Source organism: Alosa alosa, chromosome 14 (genome assembly GCF_017589495.1).
Source record: "Alosa alosa isolate M-15738 ecotype Scorff River chromosome 14, AALO_Geno_1.1, whole genome shotgun sequence".
In the NCBI taxonomy this organism is placed as follows: domain Eukaryota; kingdom Metazoa; phylum Chordata; class Actinopteri; order Clupeiformes; family Clupeidae; genus Alosa; species Alosa alosa.
In genome coordinates, this window is record NC_063202.1 from 28,799,637 (window position 1) to 28,826,561 (window position 26,925).

Sequence of the window (26,925 nt, forward strand, 5' to 3'; positions counted from 1 at the left end):
TAACCCCAACCCTAGCCCTAACCCTAGGGCTTGGAGGGAGCCACAGCCCCCTGCCTAACCCTAGGGCTGCCCTGGAGAGCTAGCCCAGTCACAGGCACCAGCCCCAGCCTGCTGCCATCCCCAGGAACAGCCACCAGCCTGCCCCATACATACAAGATGGACTGAAAGGATCTGGTCATATTTTGAGGCTGCCGATATTCGAACACTCATGTTCATTGTTGAGACCATGGAAAGTCTAACCTTTGAGTTCACTTCTTGGCAGAACATGCAGGCATTCTAGTTCATGGTATGGTCACAACAGAACTTCTTGTCCTAAACTTCTAAAAGACGCACAAGCGGTGCCAGACCATGTGCTGTTCTGTGTTCTGAATCTGGACAAGAAGCACTCTGTCAATTGCTTCTCTGTGTTGAGGATTGTGAAGCTTTCCTCTACTTTGTGCAGTTGCTTTTAGTGTCAAAAGGCCCTGTTCTGTTGCATTGTATAGCGTATCCTTCTTGGATTCTTAGCATATAATGCAAGTACAGTATCCAATGACATTGACCAGGCTTCAAACTACACACAGCTTCCATAATGGTGATCTTATAATCTGACCAACTTCATGGGTACAATTTCACAACTGGAAATATTTTGTGTCGGTTCATGTTGCTCCTTGGATATAGAAACTAATTCTGATGAAAAATACGATGTGTGGAAATAACTGATCCAAAGACAAGACAATATGCATGTGACTGTCGCATTTTAGATATTCTTTTTGTCCATTTGAAATATAAGGATAAAAACTGATCTTTTCATGACTACAATCAGAAATAATGCAAATCATTGTCACATACAACTACAAGTATCTTAATTCCCACCTAAATAAACTTTCTATACTTGTTAATTGATGCGGAAATATGAAATTTCCTGACATGGAGTTTGCGCTCTACTGTTTCACATAAGATACAGCTTGGCAAATAGCAAAAATGGATTCAACAGAAAAAATACCCCTAGAAAAGTCAGTTTGCCAACTTTTACTCAAATATGCTGAGGGTGTCACATTATCTGAAAATCGACCTAGTCTATAGTGGATGTATACTAGCCTATGTCAAACAAACCATGGACACACAATTTCAGTTAACTGTTAATTGTCACACTGCATATTTATTATGCATGTTTATATTAAATTATACAGTGCATGTCTATATCTAATTTCGGAATCATGTCTATAAGGCTGATTCATGTTTTGTGCAGCCATTTATTGAACGGCATCTATTCATGTTAGTGAAAGTAACATGGTAGTAGAGCCCTTGCTTGGGCTTATGGGACAAACAACACCTGCAAGAGCCCTCTATTATCATCAGTGGTAATCAGATCCTCACCATCATCTCCAAAGCTTTGACAAATGATTTGGTGCATCATATGTGACCCTCTATTTCCTCTCCTATGCGCTTCTCCTATGTGTGCTTGCGCTGAGTGTGATGTATAGCCGTGCCCAGCCTTGTAGGACAGCTCCCAATGAGATTGTTGTTTTCTTGTTTCCTCTTATGCCTGTGCTGAATCAGTCAAAAGGCTCAGAAGGGCACACCAATTTGAAATGGTATGGGAGACCCTGATAAGTAATATTCCATGTTGAACCATCTTGTTTCGGAATCTGTCTGAGCGTGTGTGCCACTGGATCTCTTTGCTCCATGCATCTTAAGCGAAGGACATTTATGAGTCATGCAGCTCACTGGCACACAGGCGCTATTTCGTCTCCTCTCCACTTAACACCATATCCGACCATCTTCATTTTGTGGGTCGATGGCATTAAAGGGATGCTGCCATAGGGAGGTGCAGATTATAGCAACTAGCATAAGCATTTCTTAGAGAGAAGCCTGGAGCAATCATAGAGATGCATATGGAAGAGAAGGGCCTTCTTAGCTGCTGTCTAGAGCCTTCAGATTTGTCAAGTCTGCTTTTGTCACTGAGGACTGTGAGTGGAGAATGAGCTGCTTTCAGACTGTGGTGGTTAGTATGAATTTCAGAAAGCCAATCTGGGGTGCTTTCTCTCCTCATTTCCTCCTGAATGTGAGCCAAGATTCAGACAAATCTCATTTCCATGGCTCGATTGATTGGCACATGCAGGTCTTTTGCAGTTCAGGTGAATACCTGTCATGTGTGTAGACATCTATAATGCTTCTTGGTAGGACTTAAGCCTTTTTGTCTCTTGTTGACCTACATGCAGTGTGCAGCGTCATCATCTTCTTAATTCCTCTTTGACAACACTTCAGTGAAATATTTCCAATACATGTGGTGGTGAGAAATGATTGGAATTGGCAAGGGGATTGCACATGTGGTATCTTTAGTGATTATGCCTCTGTTTACATACCATGCATTTGTTAAGTTATCTGCCTGAAAAGCACTTTTTTCCATATGGATGTGCTGTGTGCAATTGATAAGCAGTATTCAGCACTGGTGAATCTTAGAAAGCTGCTCTTGGGACATCGGGCCAGCGGATAAATATACATATTGCTGGAGTTTCTTTTTTTTGCTCGCTTTGTAGTTGGCCTCAAACGCCGTCCAACTAGGTCTTTGGTTCAAACTGCTGGCAGTGCAGCCCCACTGTAGCTCATAACTAATGTATAGGGGGCAAAACAAAGCATGCGAGAGTTGTGAATCATAATGGATTCGGACTGCAACCTGATCATCTCGGAGTTTATATTCAGTTGTTTTTTTTTAAAACATGATCCAATGGCTGTGTGTGACTCTAGAGGGATGAGTCATCACTATCAGTTGCATTGCAGATGCCACATGAATGATATGGCACTCCAGCCCTGAGGACGAGTGTGGCAAGAGGACCATGCTTGAAACGAATGTGTTGTCAAAGGCTCTGTTCTCTAAGTGACCTCTTTGCTACAAACAGAAATTACCCGTAGCAGATGAAAGCACCTCAGAAACAAAAATGTATTACATTATTTTTTGGCACAGAGTGATGCTGGGCTATGAGTAATTCATGTTATACAACATGATTATAGGGCTCAATCCCATATAAATTGCATCACAAATTATTGTGCTTTTGTGAATGCTACCTCACTGGAACAGTGTGTAACCCAGCAGAGGGCTTAGGTGTGATTTTTTTTTACCATAAATGTATTAACACTGTTTATCTTCATACTCATTTGAGCTCATTAGCCTTCCTCCATCCTCAATTTCCTAACTATATCCATAACTGATTGGCTAGTGGATGTTAGCAGTGGTGGAGGACAGTAAGGCTGCTATGAATGTTGTCAGGCAGAAGGTACACTAGGTTTGTTGCCAGGCAACCTCAGTAACCTATACAAAGTAAATGGGCTGTGGAATAAAACCAGAACACCTGACAGTTATTTTTGCCATCAGCTTCTGGAGCTAGAGCCTCACAGCAACACATTTTAATTAATTATTTATTTAAATGAACAAAGGTAACCAGGAGCAGCTTTTATCTACTTGAATGTAATCACCTTAGCTACTTTTCAGACTTGTTTTCTGGAGACTCCATCCAGCGTCTCAGGTCATGTCTGCAGACTGAGGAGCCAGAGATGAGCTCCATATCCATTCAGCTCTCCGTCTGCAAGCACGGGACATGTGAAAGTGCCCCTGGGAAGAATCACTTCACTTACACTTAATTATGCCATGGTTAATTACAGGCAGTTTCTCATGATTCTACTCTGCTCTCTATTTACCATCAGGATACTTGGAAATGTTTTATGCCCAAGTGTGAACAGTGCGAATGGCAATCACTGGCTCTTGGGCTACGGTACAATACGTTTATGACAAACTACAAGGCCAGGGGGTCTGGTACACTTCAATAGTGAACTGATTGCACCGATAGGACCCCAGATGACAACTCACACTTGCACATTTTCAATGCAGCTCTGCTAGTTATCTTTGCTCATTTCTGTCTCTCTCAGCTAAAGCACACACCACATTTCACAACATTGAACCTGTGATGTTCCAGTCCAGCTGTCGTTTCAAAATACCACTTTCAATAGTTGCATCCACGGAATAGAGAATATAATAGGGATGCTCAGATAGGACTAGCAACCGTAATGACTGTGGTAAAACATTTTGCTGCTATTAATGTGTGTAAATAAATTAACATGGTGTGCTCATGTCTGGCAGATAATGTGATTGATGGCCATTGTCTTCAAAGGTCTCCTGTCTGACATCCAATTTAACACTGACATTTACAACAAAGAAAATCAAAACATTGACAGTTGAACTAAAAACTAATAAATGAGTCTTTAAATTAAGAGACATTTAATGGCTAAATGTCAATGACCATTCCATTGCCATTAACTGATAAGATTTCATGTTGCCTGCATTCCTCATTTGTTTTGCATTAAAATGCTGCCTTCTGGGTGAGCCTTTTCAGCTCAGAACAGAATCTCAACTCATTTAACTGTCATTGGGTTGGCTGAGGAATTTACCATCAGAATGTTTAATGGAATATTGCTCTTATTTAGCTCAAAGTCATTAATCTTCAGTTATACACATTATCTATGTAAAATCCATGTAAAAGAAAATAGCCCTGCTGTAAGATACTGTATGTGAATACATTGTAATTGTGAGAAAAAGACATTGTATTCGGTTTGTAAGGGAACCATTCATCCTCCTTTGATTCCATTATGAAGCAGTCTGGGAACAAAAGGTGGCCGCTAGCGGACCTGGGTCACGATGAAAAGAGCACAACAAGTAGTCCAGCTAAAGGATGGCTGTCAAGCCTCTGATGGTTTTCTCCACCTGTATTTCATCAGTCATAGCCCTGCCAGCAGTTAGTCCCTTTAGATGAACCGATGAAATGACAGATTTTCAGAATGAATCTTACAGTATTTCTTTACAAGCTGATGACAAGCCTGAAGTTAAACTCAAGCAAAAGGTATAATTTGCAGGTGTCTGAAAGTTAAAATGTAAACTGTCAGGATTGTGAGCAGGGACAGTATAATTAATGAGTGTCTTACTCTGAAATATGATAACATCACTAGTGTTTGCCTTCAGATTTATTGCACAAATAATTTCTGCATATTTGAGCGTTCATATTTGTACTAACGACAATGGGTTGTTCAGGCAATCAGTTAGCGTTGGAATTACCATGGCCACCTACTGGCCAACATATGTTTCAAGGGGATGAGGACTCTATTGGGAGGAAAAAGCGACATCATTTTGATTGGCCAATGGGACGGAATATCTCTGGAGAATACACATGACTTTATTACAGGGGAAAATGCTATGAAGGTAATTGAAACCAGATTGCCTTGAATCTTGAAACTCGTGTGCTAGTGGACATAAGATTAAGACTGTCTGCAGGTGCTGCTGCATAATTCATGGCTTTGTAAGACTCACTTGAAGTGTTCTCTCTCCCTGTCTGCCAAACCCCTCTGTTTGCATTTGCAGCCATTACAAATGAATGTGTTCACAGCCTCCTGAGTTTTCTTATTTAACACCCTAACATGCCATGTTGGTCAACTAATAGCAGAAGTATCCGCAATATGGTTTTATTGGGCAGGCAAGAAGCAGGGAAAGACAACGCTCCCCAAGACACATACATGTAACACATACCCTGAGGAAAGGCTATGGTCCCAAACATTGAAACGTTGAAAAATTAAATTAGTTTTGGAGCAGGATCTAGCCTGCGGGCTCTATACTTTTCCATTTGTTTCACTTATATTTCTATCCAGTATCTTAGATTGTGCCTTGGATGTGCATGTCTTTTTGACTTTTACACATAACACATAGTCCACACATTCATGCTTTCCAGTACACTATGCAAAATGCCTTGACTTACATTGCAGCAATTTTGAACTCGCAAATTAAATTCACTGGAAATCCAGCCATGCCTAACAGATATAGCGCGGGCCTTTGATGTGAGGTCTTGGTCGATCCAGTCATTTCCCACCTGCTGCCACAGCCTCTGCCTGTGGCACATCTAAGTGAGGGAAGCGAAATGCCAATGTCTCAGAGAGCACCCCGCATTCTCAGCACCCACATAATGAGGCCAGTCATGCCCATGTAAAACCATACCTCGTCCCTGTAAAACCCTGCAGGGCTCGCCTCAATAGGCACTCCACAATAAGGAAGTAAGAAAATAAATAAGAAAAGACTAAAAGGCATAAAGTTGAATGGAAGTGAAGAAGTGAAGAAGTTGTTTATTCACAGAGCTGTTTGTTTGTTGATATCCATCTGTCATTTCATCTGCTACTGTGCTACTTCTTCATCCTATCTCTGTCGCCTCTACAAGCCTCTCCTCCTCTCTCCCCAACACCTGGCTGCTTGTTTAATGCTCACACAGTAATCTCACTGATCTGTCTTGCTTGTCATTTCCATGGAGGTGCGCTGGCATCCGGCTCGTTATTTAGAATTGCCGTGAAGTTGGACGGGGATTAAGCGAGGATGACGGCATGGTGAGAAAATCCCCATCGAGTGACCTTGCACAGAATTTACTTGCTCCCGGTGTCATCTTGCAAGTCTTTCACTTGCTACCTTGTCATACCAGCCCCCATCACCATACTACATCTCTGCTCCACCCTCTTCACCCCCCTCTTTCTCTCTCTCTCTCTTTCTCCCCCTTCCACTCTGTTTTTTTTTTCTCCGTGGCTGCTGTTTATTCTCTCTGCCTGTTTACCTCTTTGACTCATCCGTTTGTCACATTACAGCAAGGCACTCTTTTGATGATGGCTGTGTTTTGCATTTTGCATAATAGGGAGGCATTAATCACCATGTGCTGACAGTCTGATGGGGGTGTCTGGGTCTGAATCGAGTGAGCGCGGCACGGCACAGCTCTCCTCCATCACCCTCTCCCCCGCCGGCTCCTTCACACATCTCCTTTTCGCACCATTTTTCCCTCACTCCCTTGCTCTTCCAGCCGCCCCGGCTCCGTACAGGGGGAATTGAATTTCATTAGTTCCATCGGCCCTGTTTTTCGGCATTGTGCAGCCGGTCTCTCTCACTGTCTCTCACCCAGCCCCTCTCTCTCTTCCTCTCTCTCTCTCTCTCTCTCTCTCTCTCTGTCTCATGCTCCCTCAATTTCTCCCTCGCTCTCTCCTTCTCGCGTTCTCCTTTCTGCCAGGCAGTCTTGAAAATGCTCCCCCTCATCTTTGCCCCCACCCCTCCTCTATCTCCCTCTCTCCCTCTCCCTTTCTCTCTCCCTCTCCTTCTCCCTCTCGCTCTCTCCTTCTCTCCCTCGCTCTCTCTCTCTCTCCCTCGCCCTGCTGCAGCTCCTCCCTCCACCTTGCCCAGTGACTGCTCCTCCCTCTCCATCGTTCCTCCTCACTCTCTGCCTCTGTCTCTTAGGTACAGCATGTATGTGAGCCTATCTGAGCGTGTGCGCCTGTGTTTACATGCCATCTTTTCTCTGAAGCCCAAATGCCCGCATCTAGAGGACCTGCACCTTCCGGCGCTCCGTTCTAAATGGTTCCTGAGTCTGTAGGGACTCCTCTTTTCCCTATGACTGTCTTCAAAGGCCTTAGAACCTTTCTCCAGCACTCAAAGGCAATTTGGATTTAACACCGATTGTGGCAGCATGGAATAGCCTAACGTTTGGATTCTCTGCATGACGATTGTGGTAAGGACAGTCTTACCTTATGATTGGGGACAAATGTGGGGAAAGCTCATTTTCAGCAGGGCAGTGGTGGGATAGCGTACTCAGATGAGAGTTGAGAATTGTCAAGGGAGAAATATGTGTCTGAGAGGAAGACAGAGAGGGTTCACATTCAGTAGGAGAAAATGCTGAATAATGGTGCTCAATACATATTACATACAGTATTAGATTCAAAATTGCATGGCTCAAAATCGGCTTTTGTAGGGTCTCCATGCTTGAATACAAATGCTTACTGTGTAAGGGCATGTGTGTGTGTGTCTGTGTGCGTGTCTGAGAGTGTGTGTGTATGTATGTATGAGTGTGAGTGTATATGTGTGTGTGTGTGTGTGTGTGTGTGTGTGTTTATGTGTGTGTGTGTGTGTGTGTGTGTGTGCTTGTGTGTGTGTGTGTTCAAGCTGTCATCCTATAGGATGTCAAGAATATTTCCCAAGAACCTAGATTAAAAACATTTCATGAGATGATTTATGTCATCATCTTCAAAATGGCATCTGTGGAGTAATCGGAATGTCTCTCAACTGAGGTATACATTTAACAGATGTTTTATTATGCATGTGTTTGTGATCCATTTTAAAATAACATCGCTGCATTGTATGGGTTTAACACCTGCACCTCTCCTAATATAGAGCAAGGTGATACAAAATATATTCCACATTTATGTGTCAATCATTAAATTATTCGTCTACATTTCCTGCTCTTTGTAACATGTACTAACATGCTCAGACCTGTCAACTGTTATGTTCATGTTTGTGGTTTCACATCTGCGGTGCATCAGATCATCTGATTCTGATTCAGATGTATCAGCAAGACATATATCAGAGTTAAGATGTCTAAAGCTAGACATCAGGTATTCCACAAAACCAAACAGGTACAAAGCTTCCAGAGATCAATCCTTTGCCCTATTATATATTTTTTGTTTTTTTCTTTTGCATGTATGTACTTTTGCTTCCTCAAGTCTGGCATGCTATCACACACTACATAACAGTCTGTGCGCTGCCATACCATGTCACCATGGTGTCTGCAAAACATTACTTCTTTAATCTAATGAAAATATTAAATTTTTTTATAGCATTTGCATTCACAAAAGATTTAGCTTGGGTGGTAACCGATATTGTCCTGTTGTAATACTTACGCTTGGTATCTCCAACAACATTGCACCCAAGATCTAATAAGATAAGATGCTGCTACAAGATAACGTTCCTCTTGTGGCACAATAGTGCACAATACTCTCTTCCATATACACACTCCAACCGTAGATGCTCTTACTGTAGTAACTTTACTCCTCCCAAATTGCTTTCTCTTTTATTGTTCCTCTAGACAAAACCTCCCAAAACCAGACAAATGAGCTTGCTCGAGTTCGCCCTCTCTGCTCCCCATCCCATTTTTGTAAAACTCGTTCGGGTCCGTTTCTCGGGGAGATAGAGGGCGAATAAGACCAAGCCTTGTCATGTTGCATGGACTCATGAGAATAGATTGGAGGCGAACCGGGCCTCACTATGGAGGCTTGCAGGAAATCAGAGGATATCAGCGTAATGGCTCATTTCTGTCACACAAAATGAGCGACTGTTTCCAATGGCCGGCACATGGCACAGGGAGGCACAGAGGGTGCCACTGTGAGGGGAGCCACGGTGGCATATCAGACACAGAGCACTCAATCTTGCCTCCCACAAATGTATTCAGAAGGTCACAGTGTCACTACACTGCCGCAGACTCCCCATTAAAATTTCATAAAAACAGCTTTATGTAAAATATGAGACAGACATGTAAGAGGGATGGAAGTGTCTCTCCCCAGACCATTCTTCTTCATCCTTCTGGATATTTAGGGTGAGCCTTTTAGTAGAAAATAGCACCGGGAGGGTGAAGTTTTGTGCTCACTCTTAAATATTCCCTCCCAATTAGTATAAATTGAGCCGTTTATGTGTGCACCAAAAAAAGAAAAGAGATGCTGAAACACACTCAATGGGATGTTATTGATAAAATGAATGTGCTGTCATTTGCATACAAGTCTTCGGTATTTCACTCGTGTTGGCTTTGTATGGGAGCCCCTGCAGTTATTGTCACAGGAGCTCGGCCAGGCTGACATTCCTTATAGGATTACATTTACTCATTTCTCCCTTTTTTTCAATTAACCCCCAAACAAAGATCCCAGTGTGCTTAGGAGGGGAAAATGTTTGAATAATTAGCAGCTTAGCCCTCTGGTTGCGGTGAATTTTGAGCGAATCTCTGGAGTGTTAATGAGAGAAGAGGAACACTTCATGGAATTATTATTAGACCTTGTCAGAGAGCTGAGAGACAGACTCGGGTGGAACGGGTACCAATTAGACCGTGCATGGCTAGCAATCGGACTTACTGCACTGAATGCTAATTCAGCAAAACCCATCTGAAAGGCTACACATTGTAACACTTTCCATATCTAATGAACGACTATGAGGCTGATGTCTCACATAGGTGCACTGAAAGTGTCTCATCAGCTCGACTAAGGGCTTGTGCAAGAGGGTACATGTCTGTGAAATGGTCTTCCTGACCCAAGCATATTTAAATGCAGACTTTGCACGGTAATCCACAGATATTAAGTCGCAGCACTGGGCAGTAATGTGCAGCAACCGTCTCACTAGTTGAGAAGGGAGGCTCCGGTCACTCCCTCTCGCCAACTCTGCTCCATGTCTACACTGTGTCAGATCTCCGCCTAATCCAATCTGATCCGATGTAAGTCCATCTGGTAGTATCAGTTTCACGGTGTAGCATGTTTAATCTGCATGCGTATACGTTTGTAAATCTCTATATTCATTCAATGTTATATGTCTATTAGCTAACACAAAGAAAGCATCCCAGAGACAGGGTGAGAGTTGTCCACTCCTCAGAGAGAGTGTTTGGAGTGATGAATTGATATGCAGAAATGCAATCCTGGTGGTGGTTTGCCATTCAAGTCACCATGCCCATTACAGGCCATGGCGAGTTAAACACGTGTTAAACACTTTAACTCTTCTCCCATGGAACATTTACAAATGTCATTAATACTATTAGATGGAGTGAATGGCCCTGGTGCTGACATCAATTATGTTCACTATCTGTCATGAGGTTTACAACAATTCAAGATGCAATTATGGCGGATATATGAGAATAAGGAACCTTTCGTAGGCATACCCTTTTGAAACACTAGCAATATTGATTTTGCCTTTTCTTTGGTGACTTTTTTGTCCTCTACATGTGTCAGAACTGCTCTAAGCATTTCTACATCAAGGTGTACGCTAGGTGCTTTTGTGAACTGTTCTATTTTTCTGCTCATGAAAACTTGAGCTTTGATCCCAAGCTTTGTGAAGTCAAAAGAAAGATCAAAAGGGCCAAGCTACAGAGTCTATACAAAACACACAAAATAAAAGAATAGTTTCTGTGTCACAATGTGCCTGTGCTGTTGAAAAAACAAACAAATAAAATTCACTTTTCACCTTGTTCAGTTCCTGTAATTATCTCCAAACGTGATGCTGAACATTAAGTAAGTTTGCATGTGGAGCATTCAAGACTAATGAGCAGGGCAGAACATCTAATCATTGATTTGACGTGAACCACAGATAAAGAAATTGCTTCTTCCAAGAGGCAAACTCTGTTTCCTTGCTGATAAAGCATGACTAAGAGATAGTTCGTAAATGTAGTTTGGTTTACCAGTATTTGCTGGCTTATTGTTTGTTGTGAAAATGAAACAATAGCAACAACAAATCCTACGGATTGGTAAAAAGCAGCGTCTCAAGCTTTTCATACCCATTCTTACAGAGTACATATGGTCATGTATTCATAGTCTTCATATTCCATGGTTTAAATTATATGCGTTTAAATATTCTATGCTTAACATTTTTAAAGCATAGATTTCATAGTTGGTTCATAGCCATCTCAATGATGAAAGGACTTAAATACTAGGCTATATTCACCGTTATTCACATATATATATATAGTCACTAGTATACTACTTATTCAATCCAACATTTCTGTCCCAAAATCTTAGAGCACAACAACATTTTCTGACTGATTTGTTATGTTTGTTTGGAACTCAGCCCTACACTGTGTACACTTTTACACATTTATGTATTCATTGGCTTGAGGCAGTCATTTTATGTGAACAAATAAGAAGCTCTTCTCCCTAAAAGGTTTGTTTCCATAGATCACATCAAAGAACCAGAGATTGGCAAAACAACACTGACAATTATCACGTTTCATTTTCACATTATTTAGAATGGCAAGTCAGCAGAACAGTTTTAACAATGATAATGGGGACAGTTCTCTCTGTTCTCTAGAAGACTGTCAGAGTTATTGAGATATGACATGACATTATTAAGTAATAAGAAATATTAATCAAGAATATTAAGGCATATTAGTAAATATATTCATTGACCTTGTTTTTTTTTAATATCTTTCCAATTATTGAACATTACAACATTGAAGTTGCATTATACACATGCTTCACATTGAGATTGGTTGGTAAATGTAGTAATTCTCTAACATGCATGTGGTAGCCAGTGATATCACTGACACAGGCCAGTGCTTGTTTTCTGTCAGCCATCTCAGGTATTTGTTATACGGTTGTACATGTCTAACCTACCCACAGCAGTCAACCCAGGTTTAACCATCTGGCCAGTTGCACATACAAACGAATGCAGGCAAGATTTCAAAGGATTTTCATTAGATTTAGTAAATATTTTGGTCTGCAGAAAGAACACCCTCAGGTTGCTTATTACTAATTCAACACCTCAGTTCACAGAAGATGTCATATCCTTCTGCCATGATAGCGTACCCCACAAATCATACAAAGAATTTTTTTTGTGATTAAGTCCACATTCCCTGAATTAATGGTAAAATAATTGCATAGGTTGAGAATTAAAATTGAGATTTTAAGTTGATTAATGTATGATGCCACAAAAACAGTCAACTATACATAAATTGATATTAAGAGTTTCCAGAGTTTCCACATTTTTGGCAACAAACAGTATACACATTTGCATTTAGAACAACAACATTTCTTCAACATTTGACACATCGGCTGCCACATCTAAAGGCAGAGCGATGGAAGAAACTTAGACTGAATACTGATGATGAAGCTTTGCTTTGCTTTTCCATTTCAACCGAGGATAGTCCCAGAGAACTGCAGGAATGAAAAAGCCCTCAAAGTATTGCAGAGGTTTTGCAGCTCGTCAATGCTGTACTACCAAGCCAGTGTTCAGCCATTGTGGTCTAATACTGCTGACAGGCATTCTTCACTTGTTCTCGTATTCTTTCTGCCAGGCGTGCAGCAGAACCCTCTAATTTCCTCATGCACCTTTTGATATAATGAACCTTGCCAGCTACTTGGTCCCTTTGGAAAGCCAATGTCAGTATTGAACTGTGATGTTTGAAGTGAAAGCATTATACTCTTTGGTTTAGAACATTTAACTCGCAAGTCTGTGAAGTGTGAGAACTGATGTTACAACAGTATCTTTTCAGACGATCACAACTGACTTGTTTACAACATGACAGAGAAGACCAAATATTTTCAGTCAGGAAGGTTGGCTCATGGTAGACTGCACATCTCCTTAAAGATTTTTTTCTTACTGTGATGTATTCACATTGGGTGCTGAGCCAGAGGGGAGGAGGGGTGAGGAATCTGAGTCCGGTACATACAAATGGCACTTGGGTCAGGCATTTTTATGCTCCATAAAATCTCTATGAACAAATGAAAAATAAGCGATGGAGGATGCAGCGTTCAAAAAAATATTTCTATTAAACCCTTCAGATAAAATCAATCAGTGGCTCCACGGACACTAAATTTGCAGGGGCGACTGTGCAGTGTTGCTTTAATTTATGAGTGGGGTCAGATAATGCATGGCTAACAGGGAGGCTGAGGGACACCAGCCCACCAGTGCACTGTGCTCAAGGTTACCACCGGAGAGTGGGGGGAGCAGAGAGAGCCATCCTGATGAAATGAGCTCTGTGGGTTGAATTACATTTTTTTCCTGTTCTGTTTGAGGGGACGGATATCACACTGAGTGTTCAAACTGATATGCAATGCAACATGAAATAAAAATCAATCAAGCAATATTTTGCGTGCCCGTGTCAAATAGCAATCAATTATGCATGCGTGTTCCAGTATCCCAGTTTTTTTTTCTTTCCCACTGTTATTGTCGTGCCTTTTTTTTTTTTTAGAGGGTTGTGAGGTTGGCACATTTAAAGGTCTCACATTAGTCATAGGCTCCTTGCTTTTACAAGTTTGCTGGGAATATAAATGCAACTGTTTCTTACAATGGGAGTGCTAATTGATTTGCTGTAGTCTATGGTAGACCAGCATGTGCCTAAGTGCTGCACATGAGACCTGAGCCTCTGGTGTGTAGGCCTCCTCCATCTTTTTGGGACTCCCATGTGGTCCTCTCTGCAGGTAATCTATTTCAGCTCACGCACAGCAGCAAAGGCAGCCATCTCCAGTGATCCCCATTTGAATTAACAATATTCCATGCATGCATTGTTAGCATTTTAAAGATGGAGGTGCCGGTGATAGCCTCCAGAAAAGAGGGGAACTGGATGATATATACACTGAGCGCAGAGCATGAGCTCCCACTAATGAGAAGACGCTGTCTGGCATCTGTAGCAGAGCAGACGCAGCTCGAAGACAAACCAGAGGAGGGTTATGTGGGGAAGAATATGGTGATTGTGGATGAAAAGCGCCTTATCTGTCATCCCAATCACGGTATTGATCTGGAATGCTAATCTCGTACTGGAATGTTTTGTGACAAAATCATGCATTGCATCTCACACGATGGATAAACATGTGATATTGCAGTGACAGGCAGCATGCACAGTGCTCACCAGCATATGTAAATGATGCATATGCTATCAGCATATGTTTAGAGTTTATTTCCTTTCATTTCATTTGCAAGTTTTAATAGTGCACGTCTCCTTTAAATGTGAGAAAACTACAGTGATGTCATGATCAGTGATGGGCAGTAATGTGTTAGAAGTAGCGTTACTGTAATCCCAGTACTTTTTTCAAATAACGAGTAAAGTAAGGGATTACAATTGCAAAAACAGTAATGAGATTAGGCTACTTTACTTTCTTGCAAGCAGCCTGCGTTACTGCGTTACTAAACCGTGATTTTGCCATAGACAGTAAAATAATTTGGGATTTTTCTGTATGGATTTTGCTTTGTGAGACTAACGGTACAGATCCACTTGTACTTCACTTCATTTTGTCGTGTCGCATTCCACTCTAGTCCTATGGGTGATGTCAAGGGACTTTAACGCGCCCGCAAAGCATTCCGGGAAGTTAAACTGCATCAAATTAGTAGTATTTCTTAAGAAATATTTTAAACTAAAATGACTGTCATTATTATCATTTAAATAATATATATTACAATATCATTTTATTTGTGCTTTGGGCACCAAAATAGCCAGCAGCGGACTGTACACACACAGTTCAAACATATACTCTTCTTTGACATTAGAACAGCCTAAATGTGGCATGCAACAGCATTTTCTGTTTTGGTAAATGCATTACTCCTCTCTGCACTACAACTGTTAAAAGATGTAAATGTTAATAGAGACTTTGGTTTTAATTATTTTATTGCTGCATTTTATTTACATCTATTCGAATGAAGGACTATACACACCAAAAAGTTAAGTTTGAAACTAATAAACCAAGTTTTAAAAAAGCGTATTCAGGTTGTGTATAGCTAGTGTTTTTGAAAAGTAACTAAGTAAAATGACTGATATAATCAGACTCAGAAAATACTTCAGATGTATTTTTTCGTTACAAAACCTGACTTTTTAGTTCATATTTCTTGCTAGCTATTCCAAAATATAAGGCCACAGCCTAAACTTGTTAGTACAGAAATACAGCCTTCTATGTTATCTCCGCAATCTTGGATAAAACAATGAACGTCACATCGCCTTCACTCTGATTGGCCTTGTCACAACACTCAGCATTTGCATAAAATAGACTTCTTGTCTATTTTGGCCTCGTCACTTAACGCTAGCAAATGGCCACTCCCATTTAAAATGAAGGGCAGCCTGCCGCTTTACCACTGTCTCTTGTAGCTAATGTGAATGCGGGGTTAAGCACGGTTCGCATTGCATGTGCAAACGGCAGCGCTGCGCTATGAAAGAAATTTTCAATGGCTTGAGCGCGCAAAAACTGGTCTGCCGTTGCGACGAGCAAAGCGCAGTGCAAGTAGCATTTTGCCACTTTGCTGCTCCTGTGTGTGCTGCGGCCGAAGTTCAACCATGTTGAACTTTGACTGCGGCACACTGTAAATGCTATGAAACCGCTATGAAACCGATTATTTTCAAAGGCTTGCATGCGCAAGAATAGGCCTGCCGCTGCATTAAGCAAAGTGCAGCGCAGCACAAAAGGCATTTTGCCGTTTTGACGCTCTTGCATGTGCCACGGTCGAAGTTCAACCATGTTGAACTTTGACCGCAGCGCTCTGTAAATCATAGGTATTTTGCGCTGAGCCCGGCGGCAAGCACAACAAAAATCTTTGGGACATTACCTCAATCAAGAGCGACCGCAGAGTATCGCCACGTACAATGTGAACCCGGCTTCAAGCAATGAAGCCAGCAGGTAAGCCTAGGCAATGTTTGTGAGTCAGACAGAAGTCGGGCGCTTTTCTCTGTTGGTATTTAGGGGGCTTCACATTGTACGCGGCATCGCCGCTTGGTTGCTCTTGGTTGAGGTAACGTCCCAAAGACTTTTGTTGTGGTTGCCGCTGGGCTCAGCACAAAAGACGTCTGATTTAGGCCTACAGCACACCGCGGTCAAAGTTGAACATCGCACGCGCAAGAGTGGTTAGGTGGCAAAATGCTAATAGCATCCGCACCACCCAGAAAATACTTTCAACGTCCCTGACTATCGGCCACATTGTCGGAATCAGAATCTTACTGCTGTAACAATTCACTTGAAATGAATGTATGAATGAAGTCACTCATTAGGCTTTATTTGTTTTGTGAAGTTGTAGTCATGCTGCTATAGAAGCTTTAAAAGGATGTGTACGGATGTTTGGCAGAAATCTGAACGTAAAAAAATAGTGGCTCATCTTACTTCTCAAAAGTCCACCCCTTTGAAAACTTCTGTCTACGCCACTGAGTGAAAGCTGGGCAAATCTTTGTGAAAATTGTGTATAAGTTGCATATTTGCTCAAATAACCCCATATCACATGTGTACTAGTATGTAACTTAATAAAGCTTGATGGATGAGTTTGTTTATTAAGAAGCCATTGTAGGCTGTGTATTGTAAGGCGTGTTAACTTGTGAAGCCAGTGAAAGTTAGATGTGCGTCAGTGAAACACCTAGTTGAAGGTGAAAGGGTAAACATATATTCTACTGTACATACAGATAAAGAGACAGAGGTGAAAATCTTTTCTTTTTGTTATTTTTTTCTACTAAAACAAATTTAAAGCTACAGAGCTTAACTTATACTTCTATCTCTTTTTGCATTGTATCCTTTAAAGAACCCTAAATATATCTTTGTTGGTTTTGTGTGCCTTATTCCTTGGCAACACATACATCACAGAAACATTTGCGTGTTGTTGATATGCTTCACTGTAAGCACACAATGGCTGTTGTTTTCTGTGAGTCTGCACAGGTTGGGTTTGTTGGGGAAGTCTCTTGTGGGTCGGTTGTGATTAAATTAGTATGGTCTTGACTGCGTGCATTCTTCAACTTCAGAAAGTAGCTGGCCAAATATTCAAACAAACAGGCCTAGGATAGTGATAGACTGTCATTTGCTCACTGGTCACCACTTTAACTCTGCTAAATCTGCATTGTACACAGATGTACTGCATGATTGTGCTGAAATTTGTCCGTTCAGAAATAGGCCAAAATGAATTTAGTGAAATGATGGCCGCCTCTCTCTGCTTTTAGTCCACCACTCAGAGGGGAGGAAAAGTAGTCTGTCTTGGAAGCAGGCAATCAAGACTACCTAGGAGGCATTACAATCAATGCCAGAGAATCGCCTGCCATTAGTTACCCTTATAAACCAGGTAATGTCTATCCAACCTCACTTGGCAATCCATTCTGAAAGATCCATTGCACCTACTTTCACTCTGAGGTGAAATGACGGGCTTGGAGAAATGATTGCTCCTTTGTTCTGTCTCATGCCAGATATGTAAATTGTGGAGGCTTTTCGAGGATTGGAGAATTGGAGGTGGGTGTTAGTTCAGGGGGAGATTATGGATTACATGCTCTCGGTTTTCTCTTCATGAAATCTTGGACTGTTTCGAACAGCTCGTTTTTGATCCATCCCAAACCGACCTTAATAGATTAAAGCGTCATGACGGAGGGGATGTGAGTTTATACAATCGCAAGCTGAAAATGTTGAAACAGGTCTATAGGAGTTTGGAGCATCTTCAATGACACCACTTTGTCACTGGCGCTTTGATGTGAAATGTTCCCAGTACGCTGCAAGCATCCGCTGCCCTGTTTTACCTTTTCAAAAGATGTTTTCACAAAAAAACGGCTTGTGAAATGTTACCACTTGAAACTGTAGTGAAAATGGCGACAACTGAAATATATTTGTGGTGAACTGTAAATATGATCAATGGCCCACAGATCAGTAGTGAAAGATGCAGAACAGTCAGATGGTTGTCGGTATTGTATTGTTCATTCAGTATTGGGCTTTGTATTGGGGTGTGCCACTATCCAATCCTTTCATTCTGCTGCCACAGCCCATTAGAACTCTCATGGCATAATTACCCTTAATTGAATTGTAATGAGTTTCAGAGCAAAGACAAATGCGGGATCCTTTCAGGCTCATAGCCTTATAGATGATTTTATCAAATGTATGCAATTTTCTTGAAAACAAACAAAAACATGGGTATGAAATGGTTGATCTGGCTATTTGAAAAAAGTGAGAAGACTCTTGCTTTCTGATGTAGAACAGTTTACTTCTGTAACCAGTTTAAAAAAGCCTTTAGGTCTACCTTTTAGACGATAGTTATTAAATAATGGAAACAAATGGCTCCAATAACATATGGACCATTGCGATGAAAGCCATCCATCTTGCTTTCCCGCCCATGTTGTTCTGATTCACCATAGTCTCATAGGTGTGATCCCGTGCGTGGTGTGCGTACTACGTGACTGTACCTGAGCTCAGAGGAGATGGCTTATGAATTCATTATGACTTTGACATCTTTTCCTTTTTACGTTATGCCCCTCTTTCCATCTGCCACACAGGTAGAGTCATTTGACTAGAACTAGACGTCTCCACGAGCTGCCGTCACCACTTGTGGCCCTAATTCATGTCGATTTAGTGAGCGACACAGGTGGGAGTGCTGATTACATCACAACATTTGGACTTGTGAAGACAGGCAGGCAAGCACGGTTCCATCCATCAGAAGAAGCACTGTGCAGCTCTGGCGCAGAAGCTGTCTCTCTCTCTCATTCTCTGTCTCGCTCTCTCTCTCTCTCTCATTCTCTGTCTCGCTCTCTCTCTCTCTCTCATTCTCTGCGTCCATCTCTCCTTTGAAGCAATAAAATGGCTGAAATGAAGTAGAGGGTGCTGCGGCAGCGCAAAGCTGTCCAGGTGGTCATGCCGCTGCGTTCAGGTCTTGTTCAACTTGGTTTTGCAGATTTCAGCCAGTGAGAATCATGCCAGCTACAGTCTCACAGCTTGCTATTGTTTTTTCATGCACAGTTACCGTGTCATTCTCTAGATATGAAAACGTGTTTGGTGAAGTGGTATCAAAACAAATCCATAGTACCATGCAGATTGTTGATTTCCATCAAACACTTCGCAAAGAAATGTATTCTTCTCTGGTGGAAAAACGAGCTCGCACCAACATTCACTATGTTTATAGAACAGATCTCTCAATTTCTTCCCCTAGAAAAGATAACACTTGAAAGTCACAATAAGGGTGACCTATTTCATGACCTTTGAAACTACTACTTTCCCACCTGGAAAAGCAGGTCATATGAGAAATATCTATTCCACACACTCCAGTGTGATTATAATAAAATTTTTTTTTTTTTTTGGGCCTGAATGGGTAACTAGCTGCTGGCGTGCGGTTGCCAACCCTCACTCCGCAGGGAGGAGCCCAGGTAGGAGCTGGACACGCAGCGACCGAGACCTCTGGCTGTTGGAGTGGGCAGCCATGGCAGCTTTGGCTTTTTTTTTTTTTTACATTATTATTTTTTTCTCCTTTTCCTTTTTTTTTTAATTGCTGTTGTTCTTTTTTATTAATATTATTTCCCCTTCTTGTGTATTAGTGAGAGTGGCATCGGTGTATGAGTGTGAATTTCCCCTTGAGGATCAATAAAGTATCTATCTATCTATCTATCTATCTATGTGGGCGTGTGTGTGTGTGTGTGTGTGTGTGTGTGTGTGCGTATGAGCGTGCGTGCAGAGATGACTCAATAAGGATGCGCATGTGTGTGTGTGTGTGTGTGTGTGTGTGTGTGTGTGCGCGCATGCATGTGTGGAGAGGATGAGGGTGTGATGTGGATGTAGAGCACTTGTTTATAAAAATTGTTCATGAGATCCATTGAAATTTTTAATGTACATTTGTAAATGAACTCTTCTGTGATCGATTGAAAATAAAAAGATGTAAAAGCAAATCCATAGTACCTGGTACTCTTGATAAAATGGCAAAGACCGTTAGTCAGGATGAGAGACAATAATCAATGATGCAATTAATTGCAACCTCAGTAAAACATCCTTCTTTATCATGATACCTCACAACAAATATTTTTAGAGGGAATGCATCTGTCTTTTAGAGAGTTCAAAGGTGCTCGATCTTGTTGTCTTCATATTTCCAGGTCGGTTATTTCATTCAAAGGTTATATTGACAGTTAATGATAAATCCTTTCCTTCCGTTTTTTGGTATCAGATTGCTGTTCTGTCTGGCCCAAGCTGATAGTTTCCATCTCAGGTTGTGTTAAATAAATGGCCAGTTGACCTGAATATAACAACAGGCTGACTGGAACATTAAAGTGCATACTTAACTACGTCTACTGAGCACACTAGATATTCTGTCTGAAAGTTAAATACCATGGTGGTGATACGAAAATAAAAGATTTAAAACAAAGAAGACAACTGCTTTGGAATACTGATATTGGAAAAATGGATCGCTATTATACACACAATGACACTGTAAAGAGTCCAAGCCCCTTGTAGTGACAGATGGATAGATGGTCTGGTAGAGAGATAGTGATAGATGAAGTTTAACAGTCAACATCAGAGCAAGCAAACACAATGTTAAGGTACTTGACAAAGTATTGAAGTTGACACATCTTGGGGTTTGAGACTCCTTACAGGAGATGATTCACTGTACATTGCAGTAACAATGGGCACAATCCCAGACAGGAAGAGCTTGCTTTTTCACATGACTGCACTCCCCTCCGCACGGTGGTGGAATGTCGGCTTCGCCACTAACTGTTAAGGAAAATATCTATTTTTCTGTCAAAGCATCATAACACTTTCCACCTGAGGTAAAGATTTTGTTGGGCATTTTATTAATAGTGGAATGGAGGACATCTTATTTCCTCTTCCCCATAAGAAGTATTTTCTTATGTGCAGTTGTGTACAAGCATTGTGTGAATAATTGATCTCTGTTTTTAATATTGTAGAGTTTGATTAGTTCTGTTTTCTTTCTTTCTTTTCTTACTTGTGGTTGCAGTGTAGAACATGAGAAGTGAACAGTATAGATTGTGGCTTGTCCATACTGTATAAGAAAACACTGTTTTCGAATGTTCTCTTCAAATGTGTGCCTGACAAGACATCTCTTCTGTGCGTCTCAGCAGGTAACCAGTAGGATGGTGGCTGGGGAGGCAGGTGGGCCCAACTACCTGGTGGCCTGCTGGCAGCCCATCCTGATCCTGATGCTGGGCACCGTGCTCTCCGGATCCGCCACCGGCTGCCCGTCGCGCTGCGAGTGCAACGGCCAGGAGCGCTCGGTTGTCTGCCACCGCCGGAAGCTGATCGCTCTCCCCGAGGGCATCCCCATCGAGACGCGACTGTTAGACCTCAGCAAAAACCGCCTGAAGACCATCAATCCCGAGGAGTTTATCAGCTACCCGCACCTGGAGGAGCTGCAGCTGAATGAGAACATCATCTCCGTCATCGAGCCGGGAGCCTTCACCAATCTCTACGGCTTGCGGACGTTGGGCCTGCGCAACAATAAGCTTAAGCTCATTCAGCTGGGGGTCTTTACGGGATTAAGCAACCTGACCCACCTGGACATCAGCGAGAACAAGATTGTCATCCTGCTGGACTACATGTTCCAGGACCTGTACAACCTGAAGTCGCTGGAGGTGGGCGACAACGACCTGGTCTTCATCTCCCACCGCGCCTTCCACGGCCTCAGTGGCCTGGAGCAGCTGACCATCGAGAAGTGCAATCTGACCACACTGCCCAAAGAGGCCTTAAGCCATGTCCACAACCTGCTGACGCTGAGGCTGCGCCACCTCAACATCAACGCCATCGGGGATTACTCGTTCCGGAGACTCTATCGGCTCCAGGTGCTGGAGATCGTGCACTGGCCCCTCCTGGACACCATGACCCCCAAGTCCCTCTACGGGCTCAACATCACTACCTTGTCAATCACCCACTGCAATCTCACGGCTGTCCCTTACCAAGCTATTCGCCACCTAGTGTACCTTCGCACCCTCAATTTGTCTTTCAATCCTATTCATACTATCGAGGGGAACCTACTGCACCACTTGCTCAGGCTCCAGGCCTTTCACTTAGTAGGGGGCAGACTGGCTGCGATCGAGCCTTACTCCTTCAGAGGGCTTAACTATCTTAAAGTTCTCAATGTGTCAAGCAATACCCTCAGCACCTTAGAGGAGTCCGCCTTTCACTCGGTCGGCAACCTGGAGACTTTGGCGCTCCACGACAACCCGTTGGCCTGCGACTGCCGCCTCCTGTGGGTGTTCCGCCGCCGCTGGAGGCTCAACTTCAATCGGCAGCAGCCCGCATGCGCCTCGCCGGAGTTTGTGCAAGGCAAGGAGTTCAAGGACTTCCCCGACGTGCTGCCGGCCACCTACTTCACCTGCCTCAAGTCGAAGATCCGTGAACGCAAGGCCCAGCACAAGTTCGTGGACGAGGGCACCACGGTTCATTTCGCATGCCAGGCTGACGGCGATCCCGCCCCGGTGATCATATGGCAGACGCCGCGGAAGCAGTTCATCACCGTCAAAACGATTGGTCGACTTAGCGTCTCTGCAGACGGCACCCTGGAGGTGCGCTATGCCCAAATCCAAGACAATGGCACGTACACATGCATCGCCAGCAACGCGGGGGGAAACGACACCCGCCTCGCCCATTTGCATGTGCAGAGCTATTCCCCCAACTGGCCCCATCAGCCAAATAAAACATTTGCCTTCATCTCCAATCAGCCCAGCGAAAGTGGCGCCAATGCCACCCGAGGAATAGTGCCCTTCCCGTTCGACATGAAAACTCTGATCATCGCCACCACCATGGGATTTATCTCGTTCCTCGGCGTCGTGCTTTTTTGTCTCGTCCTCCTCTTCCTCTGGAGCAGAGGGAAAGGCAACGCCAAGCCAAACATCGAGATTGAGTATGTACCTAGGAAGACAGATGCGGGCGATAGCAGCCCAACCGAGGGGCCCCGTAAAATCAATATGAAAATGATGTAAGAACAAAGTGATCGGTGAATCAGTCTATTTGAAAGCCATTGGGCTGGTTATGTGTCGAACCTATTAGAGATATAAATATCTTGGGGGGAAAAATAAGCCAACCTCTCAGTGTTTACCATCAACAGGTTCCTAAAAGTGCACACCTGGATGGAATTACTGGAACTCGAGTATGTGTGGATTTGTATGGGCAATAGATTGTTTCAAACTGAATACAATTCACTTTCCTTTCTGTGTGAGCCAGAATTCAAAAGGCAGATTGTTATTGGGGTCTGTTCTTTTGTCTGTGTTTTCTTGTACATTGTTATTTCTATGTACATAGGGCAATGCACTTGTTGTATGCTAATGTTAAAAAGATGTTCATGGGTTGGTGAGCCTATTAGCGTGCATGTATTGTATAAGCACAGGTCAAATACATGCCAACACAAAAGATGCACCACCATAAGATCTCCATTGTGATTTTGGTGACAATTTACATTACATGGCCCTTATTACATTGTTACAGTGCCAGTCAGTGCAATGCAACATACTAGTTATCAATGTGAAACAGCACATGAACCTTTGTAGTTACCTATCAGAACCCAACATCCCAAAACTGTAACTGTATAATGTATTAGTGGCCTGTCCCTTATAACTGATCATTACTTAATATATTACACTGTAACAAGGGCTATATAATGTAAACTGTGACCATGAGACAACTACATTACAAATATTTGATATATAAAAAATATGCTTGACAATCATATTATCAAGGTCAAGTGTTAAATGCTTAAAAAAAAAGTTCCATGCCAAGTTATTACTGACTTATTGACATCCGCTTAAACATTTTTGGCCATATGTAGCTTTATGTTTCTTAAGGCTACAAAGCAGAGGTACATACTTGTGGTAAACAGAGGGACACTTGGTAGCCATAATGTGAAGTGCACATCTGGTGATACAAAAGCATTCAAGTCTCTATTTACGAGTTGGGAAACTCTGCCTTTTCTTTCTCCCTTGTTTTCAGCATAACTAACAAACATTGTAAAACAGGGTTTTGTATTTGTTGAGAACTGTCTTGTGCTGTTCTTGGTTTCACAAGCCATGGATAACTCTGGGGGAAGAGTGTTTATCAAACCTTGAAATGCCATCCTCACTGATTTTGGGATATAAAAAATGTACAACATTAAAATGGTAAGCTTTATAAAAAAAAAATATTTTCTCCTCAACCCTGCATACAAAAGTGTAAATGAATAAATGTAACTCACCGTAGCTTAAAGCAGTAACCCACTGAATACTGACAGAACTCTGTGAATATAATAGTTTTTTTGTCATTAGCATAATGTCTTAATTAATCATTTGGTTTCGCCATTCGCTATTTCGCAAAGCAAAGCCATCAAGTTCTTGATTTTTTACTAATATTTTTTCAGTTTTTGTAGCAACCTGCTGTGATTTATATTGGTTGACAAGTGTGATGTATGTCTGCCGGTTCAGGACTTTAGTTATTGACTCCCTAATGTTTACTGAGAGCCCTGAGTGTGAAATTCTTTTTATCTCTCATGGCTTTAACAAACAGATGTTGGCGACATTCCCAGACAAGCACATGACAGGGCTGATGAGGAAACGCTCAAATATAAATAGCAAATTGTGACAGATAGACTGCAAAATCAGCCTTTTATTACCTTTAAGAATCCCTGCGTAGTGACTTTTGGGCCTGGATAGGAATAGAAATAACAAACCTATTTTAAACATTTTAAGGGATATCAAATCTTGTGTAACACTCCGTCTCTCCACCTTGTTTCCTGAGGATGACTCACAAAGCTGTGCTGCCTAAGCCACGTGTGCTTTTTAAAATCAAGATCAAGAGACGGCCGGCGCAGAATGGGACAGAGACAGAGACAGAGACGAGCACCTAGATGCAGGGTATTGACTAACTGGGGTGATGAGGCACCAAACATGAGTGAATAAAACATGCCATGCTGATATTTGACAACAAGTCTGACCTACAAATTGAGACAGTGGATCTTTTTCTTATGCGCTAAAGGGGACTGCTCCTCCAAAGTGACCTTCATGCTGTTGTCTCACTTAAAAAAGAGAAAAAACACAATTTTCCCATCCTGTGTCGGGTCCCACTGCCAGTATTTTTAGACTTCACTGTTGCCAGAGTGTCCGCTGTACCCATTCAATTTACAGCTTCCCAATTATGCTGATGGAGTTCAATAAAACACTTTGATATATGATGGTGTTTGTAGGCTAAAAGGCCTGATCAAATATATCCCATTAGGTTCACTGGGATGGAACATTGCCTGATTAAATTCGCAGCTTAGTGTAATAATGAAATGCATATTTTTCTCTACAAATGTGGAGGAATGAGGTATTAAGTATTAAGTATGACAGTCACTCTCATTGCCAAGCACAGCTCAGCACTTTAAGTGTAGACATAATTGCTGCTGCAAAGCATACAGCACTTCTGCAACAACACAGGTACAATATATTTTAAAGTATATTTTTGTGGTTCAGCTTAGATTTTTCTGGCATGGACAAAAGTGTACACAATGTCGTGATCCAGCCAGCCAGTTGAGCCATGTATAGAAAGTAGCAGATGGTTCAACCATCGCAAAAAATATGGCTAAAAGATGTTTGATTTCATAGGGTATGTGAATCATTCAGCAAAGCTCTTTCATAAGAGCAACTTTTGCTTGAAGGTCTCTTTTTGTGCATCTTTGAAATTCAGAGATATTCCCCAATGACCAAACAGGAAATCACACATGACTGACTCTGTTACTCGTACCCCACGCAATCTGGGGGGAAGATAATGAGCCAATTTCACATAGTTTACCACCATCAAGAGCCCTCTGCTTCCTACCAATGATATTTTAAATGATTCAGATGATGTTCCTGTTGACATTTCTATGTCAGCAAACACAAATCCACCTGACAAAAATGACTGAGGAACAGTAACATCAGGGGACGTGTGATTTTGATGTCAGGGGGATGAAGGGGGATTTGAGGTACGACAAGGACAAATCTTGGAGACTTCTATCTCGCCCCCTGTGAGTGATGGGACAGGAGGGATTGCAGACGCTCTCACCGCTGAGAGGATGAGGCTCTCGAGCAGTTTCAGTATGTAGGTCATGCGCAGCCATCATTAAAACTACTGCGAAGACGTTTTCACTCGCTATTTGACAATCGAGAATGCACCATACAGCTCAAATGAGTGGATTTTTAAAAATAATCCTTAGGAAAAAACCCACAGCAGATAATACATGAAGAGAAAACACATTTTGCTATTAATTATTAAATACAAATCCATCTTTACATTATTTATTAATTGTGCCCTTGCATTTTTTATGGGGCCACGTTTTATGCTACTCTACATCAAAGGGGGCCATGGAGTAAAATCAAAGGGTTGTATGGTTAAACTTAACGTGTTGTGTCCAAGCCATAATTTTATAATGCATTTATCTGTATCGACCTCCAATGCTGCAAACCCCTGATTGTTATCTGCATGGACTGGATAGGCTCGTGCCACAAGGGGGCACTCTACAGAATGGTTCACGTGCAGAGGTGTGGTCAGTTCTACCTTTAGCATCAAAAATGTCCATCTCAAAAATGCTAGCGTCAGTGCCATGATACATTATAGGCCTACTATTTTCTGTAGAGCTGGTTGTAAATGACTGCCAAATTATATCCTGTAATAATTTCTCAGAGCTGTCTACAATCTATTGTAGCTCTAGCCGTGAATATTAAT

At 42.1% G+C, this 26,925-nt stretch overlaps 1 protein-coding gene across 2 annotated transcripts; it reads left to right on the forward strand.

Annotated features, from left to right (window-relative positions):
* Positions 1-7,265: 7,265 nt before the first annotated feature.
* On the forward strand, positions 7,266-25,409 carry lingo1b (leucine rich repeat and Ig domain containing 1b). Of its 2 annotated transcripts, none has more exons than XM_048263760.1 (2): positions 7,266-7,556; positions 21,339-25,409. In XM_048263760.1, the coding sequence occupies exons 1-2, from the start codon at positions 7,545-7,547 to the stop codon at positions 23,196-23,198; spliced, it is 1,872 nt and encodes a 623-aa protein (XP_048119717.1). In that variant the 5' UTR covers positions 7,266-7,544; the 3' UTR covers positions 23,199-25,409. The 2 variants fall into 2 exon arrangements, with proteins under 2 accessions (XP_048119717.1, XP_048119718.1); XM_048263761.1 differs by having other exon boundaries at positions 21,342-25,409.
* Positions 25,410-26,925: the final 1,516 nt, after the last annotated feature.